We start from the raw sequence: 16,259 nt of genomic DNA, 5'->3' as shown, positions 1-16,259 counted from the left end.
TTACTAGCTTAAGTTCAGTCTCCAAATACGGTTAATTCAAACACGCCTCGATTTCCCTTTCCCCCGGTAAACCTCATCAATCCTGCTCTAGGACCGACTGACCTTTTTATACAGCTGGGCTCGCAGCCGGTATGACTTATATTCTGATCTCCTCTTTTCTTCGTCTCTCTTTTTCTGTACTTCGGGAAGCTGTTCATAAATCCTTGGAAATGGTACCGGTGGGAAGACAGAAGCAGTGAGGTCACTGGCCACAGAGGCACACAGTCACTTCTGCCCACATCTCCTAAGCCCTATCGCTCTCCAGGCACTCAGTCCCTCAGACAGCCTGTGGGCCTGCTGTGGGCCCAGCTCCCTGTTAGACACTTGGACATAAAGAACCCTGGCCTATGTTCAAGATCTGGAGAGAGATACGGATACACAAAATCACATAAAATTCTGCTGATAGTGGTCACTTCTGAGAAAGGAGTGGAATAAAGGGTGCAGATGAACTTCTTGGCACTCTGTATGCAAAAATGTATGGTTTCAATAGAAGATAATGACTACATATTACTACCATACTTCTAAAGATGAAAAATAATGCAAAAAAAGTACAACGGGTCATATCTACAAAATGCTACACAGAGTTATAGGAAATGAAAAAAAACTTATTCTGACAGAAGGAGGTCAATGAAGACCAAAAAGAATAAGTTTGAGGTGGGTCTTGAAGAAGTTAAGAGTAGAAAGGAGATGGGAGGAGAAGGGAGTATTGGTAAGAATGGAGTCAAGGTTTCATGGAGAGAGTGCAGGGGAAACAGATGGGGGGAAGGTCTCGTAGTCAAGTGAAAATATTGGGCTCTGTCCATCACGGATTGGATGCCACTGATTTTAAAGAACCATGTTTTGAGGAACAGGATCAAAGATGCATTTGATATATACACTTTAATTGGAAATAATCTAAGTTTCCAAAAAGAAAACAAATTATGGACTATAATAAAATTATTACAAAGCACAAAATGTTTCAAATAGCTTTTATGATATGGGAAAACATTCACAATACTCACAATATAGTGTTAAGCAAAATAAAACAAACTACAAACTTCTGTATATAGTATGATCAACCATTTGGGGAAAAAAGTATTGCATTGGCCAAAAAGTTCCTTCAGTTTTAAAGCGAGAATAAAAGACCTGTTTTTCATTCTCACTAAGAACTTTGTTGACCAGTGTATTCAGTTTTGTTCCACTACCTTCTGCCATTTTCCAGGCAACTTCATAATCCCATCCTCCTAAAACTTTTTATCTTTTTGAGCAAAGAACTGTTTCAGGTGCCTTTCACAGTCTTCCAGGGAATTGAAAAATTTTCCATTAATTTTATGAAGACCAGAATAAATGTAAATCTGAAGGTGCAATGTCTGGTGAACACGGCAGAGGAATTAAAACTTCCCAGCCAAACTGTCACAGTTTTTTCTTGGTCAACAAAAAAACACGCAGTCTTGTGTTATCCTGATGAAAGATTATGTGTTTCGTGTTGACTGATTCAACAGAATGTCTGACTCACTTTTCCTTGAGTGTTACTTTCAATTGGTCTAATTGGGAGCAGCACTTGTTGAAATTAATTGTTTGGTTTTCGAGAAGCAGCTCACAGTCAAGGACTCCCTTCCAATCCCACCATATATACAACATCACCTTCTTTGGATGAAGATCAACTTTGGTGTGGTTGGTGGTTCATTTTGCTTGCCCCATGATCACTTCCTTTCCATATTATTGTACAGTATCCACTTTTGATCACCCATCACAATTTGTTTTAAAAAACAGAATGCTTTTGTTATGTTTAATAGAGAATCACATGCAGAAATATGGTCAAGGAGGTTTTTTTCGCTTAAACTTATGTGGAACCTAAACATCAAAGTGATTAACATAACCAAATTGGTGCAAATGGTTTTTAGAGACTCAATATTTGATTTGGATATACTGAGTACATTGGCTGTCTCTGGCAGGTATAACGTTGATTGTTCTCAATGTCTCAATTTGATCGCTATCAACTTCAACTGATCAACCTCATCACCTGTGGAACTTCCAGCAAGAAATCTCCAGCACAAAATGAAACTTTGTAAACCACTTTTGATACATTTGAAAAGTCACAGCACCTTCTCCATATATTGCACAAATCTTTTTTTGCCCTTCAGCTGTGTTTTTATCGCTCTTGAAATAATAAAGTATAATATACTGAAAATTTGCTCTTTTTCTTCCATCTTCAATATTAAAATGGATACACAAAAATTCACCAATTTTGGTAAGTTTTAAAATGCATTCTGATATGACAGACAGCTATCACAATACAACCTAACAAGACTGTTTTGAAAGAAGTTAAAGACAAGTAAGTGCTGCTAGAGCCATCTTCTGGAAAATATTGAATTTTGGCCAACCCACTATATGCATCTATGTAAGCACAAATACTTTTTTCTTAAAGACTACAAATGTTGGCAGTGTACATATGATTCTGAAACTTTATTTCAAGTTTCAAACTTTATTTAGATGCAAGCCTAATGTGTTATATCTCTGAGATTATTTCCTTATCTCTTATTATATTGGATACAATTCCTAGAAAAAGGATTGCCTAGAAACAGAGCCCCAAAGTATTTACCTTTATTTCAAAATATTTTTATTTATATTTAAGTTTCTAACAAAACCAAGCCTGAGTAAAGCATAAAAATTCATGGCAACTCTTTGTATTTTTTATATATGAGGCATCCATACCATGATCTGCTAATTTTCATTTCCATTTTAGAACCATAAGTGAGAAACTGTTTTTATAGCTAATTTGGTCATAATGTTGTAACTAGAGCATAATGCTTTTATTCTGGGACAAGCTACAGCTCCTGACCATTTGGTGGCCTGATTTATACTTTTATAGTTACTTATTCTTTTGGCCTTACCGTTTAGACCTCTGAATCATTTCCTTCTTTCCAATAGGCCTTTTCTTTTGGGCTGCCAGGAAGCCTAAGCAAGAGAAGAGATTTTTTTTAGTGGATTGTGCCATTTTTTCTTTGAAGTGAAGTTGATTTACAATATTATGTAAGTTTAAGGTGTACAACATAGTTATTCACAATTTTTAAAAACTATACCCCATTTATAGTTATAAAATATTGGCTTTATCCTCTGTGCTATACAATACCTTCTTGTAGCTTACTTATGTCTGAATCCCCAGTCCCTATCTTGACCCTCTCCTCTTCCCTTTCCTCACTAGTGTAACCACTGGTTTGTTCTTAATATCTGTGAATCTGTTTCTTTTTTCTTATATTCTTTAGTTTGTTGTATTTTTTAGATTCCATATATAAGTGATATAATACAGTATTTGTCTTTGTCTGACTTAATTCACTAAGCATAACAACCTCCAGATTACTCCATGCTGTTCCAAATGGCAAAATTTGATTCTTTTTTATGGTTGAATATCAAGTGGTATCACCATACCAGCTCCTAAAAACTGTGGACCTGTGACTTATGTTTCCATACCAGATCCTGAGAGCTGGACATTTGACCAGATTTATCTCTGTGTTCATTTCAAAAGTACCTGGCATTTGGCAGAGATGTTTTGCAGCTGTACTTTGAGAGATACATGTTTGAGAGATATATAGTGGTCAACTGCCCCAAACTGGTTCTGACTTGACCACAAGAACGAGCCTGCGTGGATGCAATCTGAAAGTGTCCAAAAGTGACTTTTGCTTCATTAACATGCTAAGGTCTCTGTCCAAAGGGGGCATGTGTACTCTGCTGGGCACAAAGTTCCAAAGAATAGCAAGGAAAGATAAGAAAGCCTTCCTCAGCGATCAATGCAAAGAAATAGAGGAAAACAATAGAGTGGGAAAGACTAGAGATCTCTTCAAGAAAAGTAGAGATACTAAGGGAACATTTCATGCAAAGATGGGCTCAATAAAGTACAGAAATGGTATGGAACTAACTGACAGAAGCAGAAGATATTAAGAAGAGGTGGCAAGAATACACAGAAGAACTGTACAAAAAAGATCTTCATGACCCAGATAATCACGATGGTGTGATCATTCACCTAGAGCCAGACATCCTGGAGTGCGAAGTCAAGTGGGCTTTAGGAAGCATCACTACAAACAAAGATAGTGGAGGTGATAGAATTCCAGTTGAGCTATTTCAAATCCTGAAAGATGATGCTGTGAAAGTGCTGCACTCAATATGCCAGCAAACTTGGAAAATTCAGCAGTGGCCACAGGACTGGAAAAGGTCAGTTTTCATTCCAATTCCAAAGAAAGGCAATGCCAAAGAATGCTCAAACGACCGCACAATTGACTCATCTCACATGCTAGTAAAGTAATGCTCAAAATTCTCCAAGCAATATGTGAACCATGAACTCCCAGATGTTCAAGCTGGTTTTAGAAAAGGCAGAGGAACCAGAGATCAAATTGCAAACATCTACTGGACCATCGAAAAAGAGAGTTCCAGAAAAACATCTACTTCTGCTTTACTGACTATGCCAAAGCCTTTGACTGTGTGGATCACAATAAACTGGAAAATTCTGGAAGAGATGTGAATACCAGACCACCTGACCTGCCTCTTGAGAAATCTGTATGCAGGTCAGGAAGTAACAGTTAGAACTGGACATGGAACAACAGACTGGTTCCAAATAGGAAAAGGAGTACGTCAAGGCTGTATATTGTCACCCTGCTTATTTAACTTCTATGCAGAGTACATTATGAGAAACACTGGGCTGGAGGAAGCACAAGCTGGAATCAAGATTGCCGGGAGAAATATCAATAACCTCCGCCATGCAGATGACACTACCCTTATGGCAGAAAGTGAAGAAGAACTAAAAGCCTCTTGATGAAAGTGAAAGAGGAGAGGGAAAAAGTTGGCTTAAAGCTCAACATTCAGAGAACGAAGATCATGGCATCTGGTCCCATCACTTCATGGGAAATAGATGGGAAAACAGTGGAAACAGTGTCAGACTATTTTTTTAGGCTCCAAAATCACTGCAGATGGTGATTGCAGCCATGAAATTAAAAGATGCTTACTCCTTGGAAGGAAAAAAGTTATGACCAACCTAGACAGCATATTAAAAAGCAGAGACATTACTTTGCCAACAAAGGTCAAGGCTATGGTTTTTCCAGTGGTCATGTATGGATGTGAGAGTTGGACTATAAAGCTGAGCGCCAAAGAATTGATGCTTTTGAACTGTGGTGTTGGAGAAGACTCTTGAGAGTCCCTTGGACTGCAAGGAGATCCAACCAGTGCATCCTAATGCAGGTCAGTCCCGGGTGTTCATTGGAAGGACTGATGCTAAAGCTGAAACTCCAATACTTTGGCCACCTCATGTGAAGAGCTGACTCATTTGAAAAGACCCTGATGCTGGGAAAGATTGAGGACAGGAGGAGAAGGGGACGACAGAGGATGAGATGGCTGGATGGCATCACCGACTCAATGGACATGAGTGTGGGAAGGCTGTGGGAGTTGATGATGGACACGGAGGCCTGGCATGCTGCAGTTCATGGAGTTGCAAAGAGTTGGACATGATGGAGCGACTGAACTGAACTGAGGCACAATCTTTACCATGTGCAAAAGACCATGGAGGCTTGTGCATGCCCTGGCTGCCCCTGAAAATCTCCGCCCCTTTCCTCAAGCCCTAATCAACCTATCTGCCTCCTCCTGCCTCCTTCAATTCCCTTACTCTGCTCCTCTTTAGAACATGAGCTCTACTGGGACTTCCCTGGCAGCCCAGTGGTTAAGACTTCACCTTCCAGTGCAGGGGTGATAGTTCAATCTCCGGTCGGGGAGCTAAGATCCCACGTGCCTCTCGGCCAAAAAACCAAAACATAAAACAGAAGCAACACTGTAATGAATTCAATAAAGATCTTAAAAGTGGTTCACATCAAAAAAATCTTTAAAGGAAAAAAACAAACAAAAACATGAGCTCTCCTTTCTCCATTCCGTGATCAGCTAATGTTCTGCTATGCTGAACCTGGTCTCATTCAATTGTCAACTGTGACTCTGGGCAAAGGATCCATTGAGGGGATCCTGACCCTTAGGGGATTGGTAACAGAGGATTGTGTCTTAAGAAGGAACAGTGTGTTGCTCAAGAACTGTGAGAGGGAGCAGCTAGGGCTTTGTGCCCCTACCCTGAGCTGGCAGTGCAGGCTGGTGAGCAACGGCCAAAGCCAGGGTTAGACGATGATGACTTGACAGCAGCCTAAGGCGCCTGAAGACACAACGCTGTGGCACAGACTAAGCAGCGTGAACTGAAGCACTGACCTGTTTACCGGTAAGGCAGTGATTAAAGCGCTAGGAAGTACTTTATAGTTTTCACAGCTTTCGCATATTATTTTACTGTGATATTACATCTAGCATAATTGTTACGAGCACAGAGTCTAGCACCAGCCCACAGGGGTTCAAATCTGTTTGGGCAAGGTACTTAATGTCTCTTTGCCTCAGTTTTCTCATTTGTGAAACAGGGATATTAACAGCATCCACCCCAGAGAAGTGTTATAAGCATTAAATAAGAATAATGTCTGAGCAAAACACAAGAGCTATATAAGTATTTATTATTATTATTACCCAAGCTATGTAAGTATTTATTATTATTATTACCCTTTGAGGGAAGCAAGCCCCATCAAAACACTATACTTTTGGAACTATCTTGTCCATGGTGACAGAGCTGGTTTTCAAAAACATCATTCTCAGGAATTCCCTGGTGGTACAGTAGTTAGGACTCCACATTTTCACTGCTGAGGACCTGGGTTTAATCCGTGGTTAGGGAACTAAGATTCTGCAAGCCAAGTGCCCATTCTCACTGCACACTCTCATTTCTAAGATGTAGTGACAGGGCAAGATAAACTGCGTTTTTCTGGATCATGGAAGTGCTGAGAGCGTAATTAGGCAGGTTCTGTTATCTAAGGAGATCTGAGTCTCAACAAGCAAGAAGTCACTCTCTGAACTGTAACTGGCCTGGCATTGAGCAGTGCTGCCTTGCATGAAGCAGACCTTGCCCTCTGTACCGTGTAATAGGAAAGCGAACAGGCAGAGTATACCTCTCTTATGGAGCAGGTACATGGGGTCCCGGTAGCCCTGCCATTCCTGCACGGCGTTGAACAGTGCCTCCCGCTCAGTCTGTAACATATTCTGCAGCTTCCTCTCCTGGACTATTAACTTCAGGCGCTTTATCCGTTCCCCAGAGCGGGAGATGAAGTCCGGTCTGTGAAGCTGAAGTGATTCCTGAGGAGAAGAAAAAGCCCTCCAACCTCATATTAATGACGCATTCTTTTCTCCAAGGGCCTAGAAAAACAGTACCTGCCCAGCAGGTTTGGAAAGCCTGTTTGTAACTTATAGAAAATACCTAGAGCTGAAGGATGATCTAACAACTCCCTGAGTAGGAGAGTTCCAGTAGGAAAATCAGAGGGATCAAAGAAATGCCTTTGGAATAAATCAAGAACTAAGATTATGGCAATTACAACTCTCCCCAATGTGGATGGGATCAAGTTTGGCTCACTGTGCAATTTTAAATTTCCCTTCAAAGAAATACATCATTAAATAACATTTTCTTTGGCTCCCAAGTAGTTATAAAAAAGAGACTTGGTGCCTTTCAGACCCCGTGCTAAGTAGAAATAGGAGTTATATAAATGGAGGAACAAACATAAGACTGATGCAAACATCAGGCCTCTACTACACTCCCCGTGCAGCTATCTATCTACAAAACCCAATGAGGAGCTACACAACACTTCCCTTCTATTGCCTTGCCCCTCTCAGATACTGAGGGTGATATGTGATTTATAATACTAAGAGTAAGGCAGCCTTTGATTAATGAGTGTGAGAACAGATGAACTGTGGCGGTGCCAGAAACAAGGGTCACATGACTACACTTTAGCATGCGAAGTCACAGATTTACCCTTTCTTCCTCCTTCAACATACAGCTAAAATTAATTCAGTCTCACTGTACCTGGAGGGTTGCCCTCACAAATGGCTTCAGCAGCTCTTTGCCTGGGCCAGCTGGTGAACTGTGGCTGTCCATGTGCCGTCCCTGCCAGTTCTGTTCCCGCAGTGGCTCCCTCCAAGGTTTGGTGTTGGTTATTGGTGCAAACCAGGAGACACCAGGGCCATGAAGCTTGGGCATGTTTTCCTTCTTAGGACCAGACTTCATATTTTCCACAGGAACAAACCATGAAACTCCTATAGGAGATATTTTTAAGAAAGAAATAAGATTTTTCATTTTTCTCATCAGAAACATATACATAATATAGGCTCTCAGGGAATCAGCTGTCAGGGGCCAGCAAAATGCTCTAGAGTCCGCTTACTGCAGGTATATAGACTCTAACTGCAGCATTAAATACAGTCAGCCCTCTGTATACAGGCATGCAGAATCCTTGCATTTGGGGGACAGTGCTAGGTCATTTTATATAAAAGACTTCAGCATCCACAGCCTTTCGTATTCAGGAGGAGTTCTCAATCCAAGCCCCTCCAGATATAGAGAGATGACTGTACTTTGAAAATGTGCCAAGGTGGTGCTGGGTGGTCAACATTAAGTTGTCTAGAAATGAAGAATCCTAGCATGGCAAGAGAAGAGAAATTCACAAGCTTTTCTACTAAGAAAGCAGCACTTAGAAACTGACCTTCACAGCAGCTCTTCTTGTTCTTCTTTAACTTTTTGTCCACAAGATAACTGGTAAGGAGCCTCTTCTCTTCTATTTTTTCTTCTGACCAAGAAGTCACATCACTGTCCTCTTCCATTCTAGCCTCACTAGAACTTGGAGTTGGGAAAGTCATTCCAACATCTCGAGTGTTTTTTCTGACACCACTCACAATCTCCAAGTTACCTGAGGGTAAAGATCACAGACCTCTCTGAGAAAAGCCTTGAGATTTGGTCGGCAGGTGCATTTAAGTCAGTAAATGAAAACTTAAAAAAAAATTAGTCATTTATTTTCTATTCTGCAATGAAAAAGAATTGAGATCTACAATCTTCACAACTACATCTGGTAAAATAGGGAAATCCCAAGTGGGCCAGTGGTTAGGGCTCAATGCTTCCACTACAGTGGGCATGGGTTTGATTCCTGGTCAAGGAACTAAGATCCCACATGCTGTGCAACGTGGCCAAAAGAAAAAATACATAAATAAATAAATCTGGTAAAATATTCAAAACAATCATCAAGACACATTTTAAACAAGTATCATCATGTAAAAATATTTGTTGAAGACAGTGCTCTGAATGAATATAAGCAAAAAGACAATGCAAGCAGAGTTGATATAAACAGTTTTGGAATCACATTATTTGATTCACTATATCAAGTGTCTTCAAAGTTTTACTGTAATTTCAAATATGTGAGATATCTCATTTTTAAGAACAAATTTGAGTTGTATTTTCTCTTATTGCCATCAGAAAGAATCCTAAACTATGATAAGTGATATACATCTTTTTCTTATTATGATGTCTGCATAAAGAATTGTAGTTTCACTGCTGCCTAAACTATTACCACTAGAGTTAGTTTTTTTCTAATTCTACTTCAGTAAATGAAAAAAATTTTAAGGTTTTAAAACCGCAGGCTACTGACTCCTCTTGGGTGGGATAAAAGGCTTTGAGAGAGAGAAGAGAAGGAAGATGAGGGTAGAGAGATGGAGATGTTTGTGTGTGGGAGGAGTTCACTTCTGTCAGTTTAGATATTAGAGGGAAAGAACTACTAATATGGATTTATTGGGAAAAAGATTTCAGTTCTGATCCCAAGTAAGAAGGACAGTAAACGCAGTCACCAAGGTAAGGAAGAGGTTAACAGATGTAAAAACATGACTTGAAGGGAAAGATAATCAAGGGGAAGGATTACTTCTGTTTTATAAAATCAAAAGATATAGGAAGTCATAAAGTGAAAAGCCTCCTTCCCATTCCCGTTCTCCATTAAGTTTATAATCCTGTGATTCCAGAGAATTTTTGCACACATTCCAGCAATTCTCTTCATTTTTCAAATCCATGTAGTAGCATGCTATATACTATTCTGTACTTTTCTTTTTAATTATGTATCTTGGGGATCTTGACACATTAGTAGCAAAAGCTTCTTCATACTAGATAGGACTTCATTATGTGTGTTAGTCACTCAGTTGTGTCCGACTCTTTTGCAACCCCATGGACTGTAGCCCACCAGGTTCCTTGGTCCATGGGATTCTCCAGACGAGAGTACTGGAGGGGGTTGCCATTTCCTTCTCCAAAGACTTCATTATATGGATATATAATAATTTATTTAACAATTTAGCTACTGATGGACACCTAAGTTATTTTACTTTAATGCTTATAATAAGTCAATACTTCAGAGGTTAATTCTGTCATTAACCATTTGTCATTTTACACATTTGCACCATATATCTATAGGCTAAACTCCAAAAGTAAAAGTGCTGGGTCAAAGTAATTTTGATAGGAACTGCCAAGTTGTTAGTCATAAGGGTTGTACTCCCAACTTATACACCTCCTAGAATGTACCTATTTCCTTACATGCCTGCCCACAAACCTGCTTTCAAACTTAAATTTTTGTCTATCTGATAGGTGACAAATGGCATTTGAGTAAATATTTTTTGTTAATTAAAAAAATTTACTTTTTTCTTTTTGGCTGTGCCAGGTTTTAATTGTGGTGCGCCAGCTCAATAGCTGCCCTGAACCATGTGGGATCTTAGATGCCCGGCCAGATATCAAACCCATGTTCCTTGCACTGCAAGGCAGATTCTTAACCACTGGACCACCAGAGAATATACTTGAGTACATTTTTAATCTTCATTTCTTTTATTGTGAGTGAGGTGTGTCTTATCACAGGTTTAAGAGCTACTTATATTAATATTCCAATGAAAATGTTTAATTTACCTGCTTGTACGCCCTTATTTAACATATGTGCATTTTGCTTGTTGCAAAGGGTAGAGTTCGAGCTCCAGAAACTACTGGTAGAAGATGAAACAGAGTCAGAAGAGACATGGTCTGTCACCTGGAAAAACAAGAGATCCTGTTACCATTACTTGCTGTCAAATGCATTACCTACAGAATGAGAAAATACACAAGTCACCAAGAGCCCTTTCTAACCCAGTTCAAATGGTTGAGATGACATTGCCAGCAAGCTTGCAGCCATGTGAACATGCTACTCCGTATTTTGCAATAGACAGGTGGATGCTGTAGATAAGGACTCAAGCTGTTTCAAGAAGCTAAGACAAGACTCGGTGTGTTCCCAGGACTTGAAAACACTCTGAAGAGGGTGCTAGACAAAGATTAGCCTGGTGTGTCTTGAGAAAGAAATTCTGAAGTGACGCTACCACAAAACTGATAAGAAAGAGGGCAGAGGATAACTAAAGAGGCTGAGTGGTGAACTGCAGAGTGCTTTCCAGTAAGATCTGACTTAGGTGTTTATTCAAGAATAAATGCCAAAAAACTTAAAGGCCCTATAAGAATTCCTGAATGTCAGGAATATTGCAAAAAGCACTTAAATATTTGAGCCCCAAAGGTTTTTTAGTTATATTCAGAGCAATGAAGGGAGCTGATGGTGGAATGTTTGTGAATAACCAAAAGATTACCAAAATATAGTAAAAAAATTTGATATAAAATGGTATTTCTTAAACTGGTTCATCAGAACACTCCTGAGGAAGGGTCCTAACCCAGAACAACGAACTGGAGGTTTTAAGTGAGGGGTCTGGGTATCTACATTTTGAATAAATGCCAGGTGCTTGTCTGATTAAGGACGTTTGGTAGAGTAAATTGAAACAGAGCATCTCCTTCCCTGAGCTAGATAAACTATATTTCAGGACCTTCAGGGAACTTGCAACAGATCCTGCAGCAGAGGAACTATGTTAAATGTCTGGAGACAGGAAATTAACTTTTAAAAAGAGAAGCATAGCAAACTGCAGGCTTTAAAAATGATGACCTGTAAAATTCTAGAATGGATCACAAATTTGATTATCTGCAAGCATATGCAGATTAAAAAAAAGATCAGCAAATTTTAGCCAAGGTTCACTAAAGCAGGCAGAACAAAACCCTGCCAGGTTAGCCTTTTTTTCCCTAGTAGACATGGTCATTTAACTGGTAGACCAGAATATATAGCAGAGAACTAGATTTGGATAAAACAACAAAACTTCTCATAGCATACTTGAGGGCAAGATGGAGTTATAGGGGCTGAAGGATAAGCTGATGGAATCAGCTTTCCCATATAAAACAGCTGGAAGGGACTAAAGGGCTGTCAGGATCCCTAATAACAGGAATGACAGGCCAAATCAAACAAGGGATAATTGTAAAGCCTTATGCATCAGGCAGGAAGAATGGCAATAACTCTGATACAGTAGAAAAAGCCGTGAGTCTGGAGTCCAAATACCTAAACCTGTCTCAGATCTTCCCTTTACTAGCTGTCTCTTCTTGAGCAAGCCATAGTCTCAGTTGCCACTTTCCCCATCTAGAAAAGGGAACAGCTGCATTCCTGCAATTATGGAAGTGTTACAAAGAACAAATGATTTAGATGCAAAAAATGTAAAAAGCTAATATAAAATTAGGAGACAAAGATTATGGTAAACCAATATGTATGAAAGTGTGGTGAGGAAGATTTGACAGACTGGTAACACACTATAATTTTTCTGCAGCTGTTTTTAAAAAAAGGGGAGAATAATTTACACACTAAAATGGACTTTCAATATAAATTATCAAATACAAAAAGCAAACTTTGCTGCCACTTTTGAAAAAAGGGGAGAAAATATATGCAATATATACAGTTACTTGCTTTTTATGTATAAAATACCTGTGAAAGAAAAGAACCCAGATTGGAAAGGAAGAAATAAAACTTTTTATTTGCAGATGACATGATGCTATCTGTAGAAAATAAGAAATCTACAAAGTATTAAATAAAAAAGTTTAGCCAGATTGTGGAATATAAGGTCAAGAAGATAAAAAATCAATTGTATTTCTATATTCTAACAAGGTGCAATCTGAAAATAAAATTAAGGAAACAAACTCCATTCACAGTAGCATCAACAAGAATGAAATATCAGCAAATAAAATGAACAACAGAAGTGCAAGGCTTGTACAATGAAAACTATAAAACACTGGTGGGAGAAATTAAAGGTCTAAATAAGTTGTGAGGTATTTCATATATGTGGAATGGACAAAAGATTTGAATAGATACTTTACCAGAGAAGATGTAAGAGTGGCCAATAAACATATGAAAAGATTTCAACACTATCAGTCATGAGGGAAACAAACTAAAGTCACAGTGAGATGCCACTTTGCACCCACTAGGATGGCGATAACCAAAAAGATGTGCAGTACTAGGTGTTGACAGGGAAGTGGAGAAACTGCAACCTTCACACACTGCTGTTGAGAATGCAAAATGATACAGCTGCTTTGGAAAACACTTTGGAATTTTCTTAAAAACTAAACATAAACTTACCTATGACCCAGCAATTCCACTCCTAGGTATATACTCAAAAGAAATGAGTCCACACAAAATGAGACACAAAATTTTTTGTGTCTACACAAAAACTTCTACACAAATATTCGTAGCAGTCTTATTCATATTATCCCCCGGCCCCCAATCAAACAATCCAAATGTCCAACAACTGGCAATCCGATAGACAAAATGTGGTAGAGCGACACAATACTAATCAGCAATGAAAAGGAGTACTGGTACATACTATAAGGGCGAATCTTGAAAATATCCGTAAGAAGCTAGATACAAAAGAGTAGCTATTATGTAACTCCATTTATATGAAATACGCAGAAAAAAGGAATATGGGAGTTTGTCTTGTGCTGGGAATGTGAATTGGTTATAAACAGGTATGAGACTTTTCTGGGTGACAGAAGTGTTCTAAAGCTGAATTGTGGTGATGACTGCACAGCTCTGTAAACTTACTTCAATAAAGCTGTTTAAAAATCTCTAAAGATATGTGAGAACTAGTAATACTGAGTACCTCTGAAAAGATGGGGGCCTGGGGAACAGGAGAGGGAAGATACTTTATCAAATACTTAATATATTTTAAATTTTGTACCATGTGATTGTATTATGTTTAAAAAATGAGAATAAATGAAACAAAAATAAGGAAGTGTGGCAATAAAGGTTTAATGGCTTTGATGAGTTCAACAGGAGTAAAACATGTTAGGCCATAGAAATGTTCTAGTTTACAGAAAGTGAAAAGTGAAGTTGCTCAGTCGTGTCCGACTCTGTGACCCCATGGACTGTAGCCTACCAGGCTCCTCCATCCGTGGGATTTTCCAGGCAAGAGTACTGGAGTGGGTTGCCATTTCCTTCTCCATGGGATCTTCCCAATCCAGGGATCGAACTCGGGTCTCCCGCATTGCAGGCAGATGTTTTAGCAGTTTAGTTTACAGAAAGGAGGATGATAAATCTGCCGTCACTATCTGAGGCACAGCCTATGTAATTCAAAGGGACATGTTTATAAACAGGACAGACCCAGAAGCTGCCAACTTAGGAAAGTGGAGTAGAAAGGATGACCTGTGAGAACTGCTTCAGTGAGTGAAGACCTGAGAGAAAATACTTTGGGGAAGGAAGTGGGGGCCTGAGAAGTAGATTAGATCTCTTTCCTGTGCCTTCAGAGAGCAGAACTGGGAACAGAGCCAGGAAATCTAACACAGGCAGATTTTGGATCTTTTTAAATTTTCAAAACCTTTGCCAACTAGTGCCTAGACAAATGAAATGAGATGCCAATGAGCAGTGAGTGAGTGGTGGAGCTGTTGAAGCAGAGGCTGGAGCACCTCATGGGGCAGAGGCAGCAAAGTGTTGATGGTCCTTTCCAAGAATGAGTCTGAGGACCTCCTGCACTCCAAAGTACACGACTGGGCATGGTATGCACCACTGGGTGTGAAAGAACACGTTTACATCTGATTAAATGAGGAGTCTTGGTATGCGTGTTTCTGCTTCCACTTTAAATCTGATTAAGTTCATTCCTGCCTGTAAAAAGGTAAACATTTAAAAATAGATAATAGTCTAAAAATAAATTCTCGCGCAACAAGATATATCTAGTTAAGTCTGTATCATGGTGAAAATCAAAACGCCAGACAAAAACAAGTGTTTTCAAGGATATGGAGAAATGAGAACCTTCACATATTGATGCTTAGAATGCAAAAATGGTAACAATATTTTGCATAATAATCTGGTAGTCCCTCAGAGGGATAAAAATAGACTTACCATATGATCCAGAGTCTATCCACTCATAGGCATATGCCCCAAAGAAATATAAGCTATGTCCACATAAAAACTTGTATATGGATGTTCACAGCAGCTGTTAATAGTAGCCCCACAGTGGAAGAAATCTAAATGTCCATTAACTAATGAATAGTTAAGTGAAATATGCATATTCATATAATGGAATATTATTTGGTCACACAAAGGAATGAATACATGCTACACCGTAGATGAACTTTGAAAATATTAAGTGAAAGAAGCCAGTCACAAAAGATCACATATTATGTCCATTTACATGAAATGTTTAGAATAAAGAACTCTAGAGAGAGAGAAAAAAAAGCAGATTAGCAACATAGCCAGGGAAGGGACAGGAAGTTGGAAGAAATGACTGCTAATGTGTATAGGGTGTTTACAGTAGGTATTGAAAACACCTTAAAATTGGGATGATGGTTGCACAGCACTGTGAATATACTAAAACCCACTGAACTGTACACTTAAAATAGGTGAATTTTATGGTGTGTGAAACATCTCAAGAAAGCTATAAAATGTGTGTATTTGTGTATGCAAACTGAAATACAAGCAGATTATGAAGTCTTTATTTGGAGAAAAATTGCTGCTCATGCTTGGTGGTCTTATATCTCCTGTTACTGAATCAGGGATACAAGAACAAAGCAAGGTACCAACAGTGTCTTCATACAATACTGAACAGTCCTAACAAAAATGTGGGCACTGGATATTGCTCACATGGCAGCACTGTATACACACTATGGCTAGAGCTACGTGCAAACTGTCACAGTGATGCACTCATGCCACGTTGACTTCCTCAAACAATAATCACAATTCACAGCCGTGCACTGTGTCTGACAATCTGTGCTGAGGGCCCAACACAGGATAGAAGGTAATTTTTGCTGAATTCATTTACAGATGCTGTTGGTAACCCACAATAACCCACCTTCCTCAGTCCAAGGGAGACTCTTAGGCATCTCCTATAGTGATCTCACGGAGAAGGCAATGGCTGGAAAATCCCATGGATGGAGGAGCCTGGTAGGCCGCAGTCCATGGGGTCGCTAAGAGTCAGACAGGACTGAGCAACTTCACTTTCACTTTTCACTTTCATGCATTGGAGAA

General features: G+C 39.3%; 1 protein-coding gene across 5 annotated transcripts in view; it reads right to left on the bottom strand.

Moving 5' to 3' along the window:
• Positions 1–16,259, bottom strand: part of ALMS1 (ALMS1 centrosome and basal body associated protein) — a 191,109-nt gene that overhangs the window by 1,480 nt on the left and 173,370 nt on the right. For all 5 annotated transcript variants that reach the window (XM_027967008.2, XM_042248093.1, XM_042248089.1 and 2 more), the window contains 6 exons: positions 10,826–10,943; positions 8,601–8,804; positions 7,931–8,160; positions 7,026–7,209; positions 2,913–2,976; positions 103–202 (listed from right to left, as the gene is read on the bottom strand). In XM_027967008.2, the coding sequence (XP_027822809.2) occupies positions 103–202; positions 2,913–2,976; positions 7,026–7,209; positions 7,931–8,160; positions 8,601–8,804; positions 10,826–10,943 (900 nt within the window). The remainder of the gene's footprint in view (positions 1–102; positions 203–2,912; positions 2,977–7,025; positions 7,210–7,930; positions 8,161–8,600; positions 8,805–10,825; positions 10,944–16,259) is intronic.

Source organism: Ovis aries, chromosome 3 (genome assembly GCF_016772045.2).
Source record: "Ovis aries strain OAR_USU_Benz2616 breed Rambouillet chromosome 3, ARS-UI_Ramb_v3.0, whole genome shotgun sequence".
Taxonomy (NCBI): Eukaryota; Metazoa; Chordata; class Mammalia; order Artiodactyla; family Bovidae; genus Ovis; species Ovis aries.
The sequence above is the reverse complement of the archived record's forward strand: the minus strand, read 5'-3'. Positions and strand labels throughout refer to the sequence as shown.